The 7,249-nt window shown below is 37.1% G+C and overlaps 1 protein-coding gene across 1 annotated transcript; it reads right to left on the minus strand.

Annotated features, from left to right (window-relative positions):
• Positions 1-1,272: 1,272 nt before the first annotated feature.
• Positions 1,273-1,914, minus strand: LOC145999151 (uncharacterized). Its single transcript, XM_083136084.1, has one exon. The coding sequence runs from the start codon at positions 1,912-1,914 to the stop codon at positions 1,273-1,275; it is 642 nt and encodes a 213-aa protein (XP_082992210.1).
• Positions 1,915-7,249: the final 5,335 nt, after the last annotated feature.

Consider the following 7,249-nt stretch of genomic DNA (forward strand, 5'->3'; position numbering starts at 1 on the left):
ACAGTTTCATGCACATTTCAAGAATGAACAGCCTAGTGTAACAATGTTAAACAAAATATTAATTGTTTTTACAAATATTGGAACGTGATTAATCTAGTAGATCATGTATACAGAGGCGCCCATCCCCCAGGCCAATTTTGCATCCCCCCAAATCATGTGTCCCCACACCCAATCATATCATGTTTTTTCTGGAAACCATGTTATTTGTGCCCTCAAACCATGTCATATCTCCATGAAGTATTTAATTAAGACAGTGTGTCTACTGAAAGTAACTTTTTCCTTGGCTTTACTGAACACTATCCTTGATCTGGCTCTCATCCCTAAATAGGGGTACAAATCACTCCTAGACCATCTGACAAATCGTTCATCTTGATCCCTCCAAAATAGTTTGGATGAATATGTAATAATTTATGTTTATTTGATTAAAATGCCATGTTAAAATCTCAATGTTTTTTAATTGTTCAATTTTCGAAATAACTAAAAGCTAGCATATTGAATAGTTAAATGCAATAAATTAAATTATATAAATATGCATATAAACAGTGTTTGTGAGTGGATTTATAAAACACACAATTTGAGTATTTAACACAAATTATTACACAAGATAGAAAATTCAACCTGGGCTAACCAAATAACATGCTGCAGCCGTTTGACAGATTCAATGATTATTTTACAAGAAATTACAGAACCCTAGCTAGAAATACCTAAGCTCAGGGCAATAATATAATAGGTTCACCTCTTCAAATAGTAATCCGTAGCAAAAATTGTGTGGATTTTATCTTCAGTGCAAATTTCACTTGTTAAAGTAAAATTTTCCTGATACAAAAAATTAGAAATGCATATTTGATATATCCCTCCTCCCCCAATGATGCACCTGCTTTAAATTAAGCAGTGTAGAGCTCGCGCACGTTCGGAAGTTCTCTGGTGTTTCTAATGTGCAGCGTCGTTTCGAGTCTAACACTCCGCACGAAGGTTCCCGGGAGAGGGGAAGTGAGTGGGCGCGAATGTCAGAGCCAATCAGCACCAAGTGCCTCGGCACATGCGTGTACGATCATCAGCTGTTCTGCTAGAATGCTTGTAACAGCGAGAGTTGGAGAGGGACAAAGTAGAATACTAGTAATACAGCAGTGCATTTAAAGATAACAACTCATTTGTAATCCAGTATGAGACGTATGCGAAAATGAATATCCTAACGAGAATAAGTAATTAGTAAAAGGTGGAAACTTACGTGGTGGAACTGGAACAGATGTGTGATGGCGACATTGCGGCTCTTTAATCCAATCTTTCGATGTCGCTTATGGAGGAATCTTCTGCTTCGGAGTCACTGGAACTATCACTGCATATTTCACTGTCACTACTGCTGCTGTTGTTGTTAACCCTGATAGTGAGGTGCTCTATTTCAGGCTCCAACAAACCTTCAGTTTTGATATAGTATTGTTCAACATCTTGCACATGACGGCAGACATCACTCCATTCTTTCGCCCCAATCTCCGAAAATCTTCTTTTACGCAGCTCCCACACATCAATTAATTTGAAAGTGACATTGTGTTGTCCAACCCATTGTTTTACGTTGCCCCATATCTTCTCAATGCTGTTCAAATGTGGATGATAAGGTGGTAAACGTAGGACCGTGTGACCATATTCAGCTAGAATTTGATCTAAAACGAACTTTTTGGCTTTGCCCTTATGCAACTTTATGAGTTCATAGAGTTCAGTTTTATACATACCATCACCGAAGGAAATATTGTTTTGTAACAACCAGTTTTGCATGTCTTGCTTCCTACTATTTGAGGTTGGGCATTTCTCGTACTGAACATTGTGGTAAGAAGCATTATCTATTACTAAAACAGAGGTAGGTGGCAAATTGGGTAGGAGCACTTCTTTAACCCAGCGAATGTAATTCTCAGAATTCATTTCTCTGTGGTAATCTCCGGTTACTTGATTCGATTTGAAAATCAACAACGCGTTGGGAATGAAACCTTTTTCACTGCCGGCATGTACGATAATGAGACGCTGTCCCTTTGAAATAGGCACTTTCATACCTCTTACACTATCATCGCACGATGCTTTGGGATTTGTGTGCGAACTACTGTATGTATGTACGTTTCATCACTGTATATTATCGGTCGCCCTTCCCGACGAAATCTGGTAATGGCTCTCAAGTAAGCTATACGTGTATTGCGTATGTCACTTCTTTCAATGAGCAGCCGTCTGTTGCTTTGAACCTTTTTCCAGCGAAACCCCAGTTTTCGAAATATTTTTCTTAAGCTAGATAATTGACCTTCATATCCAATATCTTGGCGCAATTTCAGCAACACGGGTTTCAAGGTAGGAATTCTCTTTTCCTGAATATAAAATTCATTAATTGTTCTTCGCACTACACAGAGATCAAATTCGTCCAAATTTGTGCACCGTCGCGGTCGGTTCTGATTTCTGCACGGTGTATCATAACTGGTTGATGTGCCTTCTTCCACCTTTTCCATTTCTTTTTTTACAGATTTTATAATTTTCAAAGACACACCGGTAGCAGCAGAAACACGTTCATATACTTTCTTTAGTGGAATGGTACATCCATTTTCATCGGCTTCCCTTTGCATGAATTGCAGCACGTTTGCCACAACTTCCCATGTTTGCCCACAAATCGTCCTGCGGAAAACCTTAGAATGAACGGGAGGCATGTTTCCCTTGAAACGAACGAACAAACGAATGTGAAATTAACAGCACCTGCGTGAAGATAAACAACCGATTTCCAACTTGTTCCTGCCTGGCCGCCCACGACAACAATATTCTGACTCATGCTTTTCTCCTCTCCCCTCCCCTACCTCGCGCCAGCTCGAACCTTTGCTGAGGCTCGTTGACCAGCTTTCATCCATACGCCAGAGAACTTCCGAAAGTGTGCGAGCTCTACCAACAATAAGTATTATAATTTAAGAAGTGATGTAATCAATATTGAGGATATCGTTCATGTCTTGCAATGCAGCTATAGTATAAAACTTCACATTCACCCCAGTAAAACCCCAAACATGCATTTTCGAAACATATCATTGCGATCTAAGCGAGCAAGAAAATTCTTATATCCCTTTCTTAGCAGGCTTTCAAAAATATTAATTTAATTGGGTGTCAATACTTTCTTAGGATCCCGAGATATTTGCTCTTTTCCAGCTTCTCTTTTTGCATGTTCGGGGTAAAAACTTGTGGATACCATATCGCTAAATATAGTCCCCAAAATATGATGTTCGAACTCTACAGAAATCACTCACAATCTAAAATTTAACACTTTATCAAGAGCTTAATATGCCCTTAAATTGAATACTCAATTCTGCCACTCTATAATACATAGTTTCTGAGACGTAAATTTATTTTGAAAATTTTGAGGCAATTTTAAATTTCCTGTCAGAAACAGGTACGGCTCCTTTATTTGAATATCTTTTCCTTCGAATATCAGCAAGAAGTGCGCAATTCTTGCCACGAGAATGAAACATATATCAGGCATTACGCAGGTTCTGTTTTATCAAAACATCAGGCTTTTTTAAACGTTAGTCTTCTTTTACTTGATAAAATGAAAATTAACTTTCTACGACTAAAGGCTTATAGCCTGGTCTGTACTGAAGAAAACAAGATCTAATTTTTAACTTTAGCATTCATAGCTTCCAAGATACATATGTAAAAAGAAAGAAACTTCCAGAATTTTGAATTTCCTGCCAAAAACAAGCACAGCTCTTACAATAGAATATTTTCTTCTACAAAAGTATCAGCAGCAAGTGGTCAATTCTCACCATGTGAATGGAACATATATCAGGCAACATGCAGGTATGTTTTGAAGCCTCATGTCTCAGTGCTGCCTATGTGGAGGCCCAACAGAGTTCAAATTTCTTTATAAAATAAGATTTTCTTTTATATTCGGCTTCTTCTATTTATAAATAAATGTCAGTATAAAATAAATAATGTTAACCTTAAGAAAACAGAAAAGGCAAGAGATCTAGGAATACTTTTTCATTCTAAATTAACGTTCGCCTATCATCTGGACAAAGTAATAAGCAAAGCTTACAAGCTTGTTGGATTTATTATTCGCACGGGCAGGGGCTTCAGAATATTGTATTATTCTCTAGTGTGTACAAAACTCGAATTTGGCTGTCATATGGAACACAGAAGTTCAAAAACATACTGCAAATTTAGAACATGTACAGTCAAAATTATTGTGATACATGAAATTCAAACTGGAAGGCGAATACCCCAGTTTCGAATCATATACTAACTTAATAGAGCAATTCCATATGGACAGACTTGACTACAGAAGGACAGCCCGAGACCTTATGCCACTTTGGAAAATTTTTAACAGCAAACTTCGATCTCCTCCGTGGCTTTCACAATTCAAAATATGCATTCCGCACATTAAAACTTGGCCCAAGCATGCAACCTTCTATGTGAGCAAAGCCTGAACAAATATCACGAAAAGTTCGCCTATTTGGAGAATGAATGTGGTCTACAATGCTTTGGAGAAAGATAATAAAAGCGTCGATTTGTTCACAATGTCATATTCCCAATTCAAGAAAACGGTTATGAATACATTGGCTAGAAAAATAGATGGAAATATGTTATGAAACTCTACAGTATTGTTATTCTATGTATTGTATAAGAAATTGTACTATTACAATATGAACATTGTAAATTGGTGTAAACCTGTTGAGTTCAATAATAATAAATAAATACATTTTAATAGGCTTGTAGCCTAGGCAGTACTGAATAAAACAAGCTAAAACTATGTAGTAACTGTTACACAGTTATTTTTTATTATTATTATTATTATTTAAAACAAAGTGCAATTTTGAACTTCCCACTGAAAACACCCTTGGCCGTGAGGCCTTATTGAATAAAATAGTCCTCGGTATGTAAAGGTTAATATACATCTGTACACCCTATTACATAGATTCCTTTTCAGTGAAATTTGTGATGGTCATGGTGGAACATATTTGCACCTCACCTGCCTGATTTGAAATGGAATCCACTCTACCTTAAATGCAATGAAGCAAGTTCATGAAACTGTCTCATTTATTTATGGACAGACTGCCAAACAGAGTGCTCGTGTGTATTCTTCTGTAATCATTCACCAGTTTTGATATTCCTCAGTATCTGACCACAGTGCAGGGTAAGTGGGTACCTTGGAAGCTAAAAGGTAAATGATGGAGAAATCTAACAAGAAGAGTTTAGGATCGAATTTCATGTAGTGGTAAGGTACCAAACTTATAGGCAGTGCTCGAAAGTTCTTCTTCAGAGCTAGGCACCAGCTCTGAAAATCAGGTGCCAGGAAACCACCTACTAGCAATTGTGCATACTATAAGAAGCTAAGCCAGCCACTGTGGCAGAGTGGTTAGCACATCGCCCTACGATGCCAGGGGTTCCAGGTTCGAATCCCAGCCTGGGCATGAATGTTTGTGAGTGTTCATTCATCATATCATCACTCATCCCCATCTTCGCAAATTAGCCAAAAGTGGCAAAAAAATTAAAAAAAGTTAAGTAAAATAAAGCAAATCAATCAAAAATTAATCAATCTATAAGAAGGTGGCATCACTGTATTAAAAACATCGCTAAATCATGTGGGAAAGCAGAAAATGGGGGGCTTCAGGGACAAGGAGTAAGAAATTGTTACTGATTCTATGGAATGTTCGGGCCTCCCTCATGGTGCAGTGGTTGTGTCATTGCCTTGTAATCAAGGGGTCCCGGGTTCGATACCCGGTGGAGGCACAAGTGGTTCGTATCCCACTTTAAACTGTAGGTCCAGTTCTGATTAGCCTTACTGTGCATAAAGTGGACTTAAAACAGCAACTCAAACCAAATCAAGAAACTCTATGGAATGTTCACAACATTGATAAAAAAAAATCACTTGCTAACTTACGTTGTACTGCAATTTGAACTTACAATTTTCAAAATTTTGTACATGCAAACTTAAAAAAACGGCAATATTACAGCAAAAGATCACAGTCAGCAGGGTCACATTTTTAGTCGCCATGGTGACCTGGCGACTGGGATTTTTCGAGCCCTGCCTGTAGGTATTGATACGTCAAGCTACAAGTGCACACTAGCCAGCCGTTTCAGAGAAAAATTACATCCGTGCCCCATTAGGTGAAGACATTGCTGACTGACAAGTGGCCCAATGGTAGGATATCTGTTTCACATGTCAAAGATTCTGGATTCAATTCCAATCCAGTCACTCCTACTATTCTCTTTTTTACTTAACTCTAGCAAATATATTCCATTTTATTTAATAATTTATTGAAATAACAATGAAATAAGATTCTAGTGAATTTTCTTTTATTTGGGGGGGAAAATGCTTTTTCTTCTTTCTTTAATTTTTCATCAGTGACTCATCAATAAATATTCAGCTTCAATGTGTATGTGACTGTTTGCAAGTGCTCCAATCCTAAATGATAAATATCACTCCTGATCATGCATAGTAAAGATTGTTTGTGTTTTCTTTCTTGATCATTTTCTCTATAGCCTACATAAAATTTTGTCGAATATAGCATGCAGATAATATAATATGCAAATGTTTGTTAAATGATATGAAAAAATTGAAAAACAGTATCACAAAAATATAATTTTCAAAATAAAATTGAGAAAACATTAAATTAAAAAGTGCATTTTTCCCAAAAAAAATGAATAAAATGTTATTTAATCTTGTAAATAACAATGATCAGTTGCTGCTACCTGCACTGCTGCCACACCTCAGGTGTAGGAAATATTGTTTGCCCTTTACAAGCTGGATGCATGAAATGAGACAAATATTAACATTAGAACCCTCAAATGTCAGACTAGAAATGAGCATGGACAGTAAGAATTTAGATTTCCATTTGTACTCTAGAAAGCTCTACTAGCTTAAAAATGGAAACCGGCTGTTACAGAGTAGAATTTTTCAAAATGTTGTCTTCCTGATTTGTTTATGAGGAAATGATAACACTAAAAAATTCTCAGTAATTCTCTCTGAGCCATGAACATCACTGAAAAAGAAAATCAACCTGTGGCAATTGTTAAAAGGTACTGCCATGCTCATTTTGAATCCTTGAACTAAAATTTTCTTCACCTACCTTTCTGCAGGATCTGCCACTTCACATTCCACCTGAACAGGATTCTCTGCACTATCCTCCATGTCTTCACGATTACTTAAAAGTAATGCACTAATGTCGCTATCCTCAGCTGGCACTTTTTCAACACATTGTTCACAATCATACGGATGAAGTCCTTCATTTTTAGG

This window comes from Lepisma saccharinum, chromosome 15 (genome assembly GCF_977018435.1).
Source record: "Lepisma saccharinum chromosome 15, izLepSacc3.1, whole genome shotgun sequence".
Taxonomy (NCBI): Eukaryota; Metazoa; Arthropoda; class Insecta; order Zygentoma; family Lepismatidae; genus Lepisma; species Lepisma saccharinum.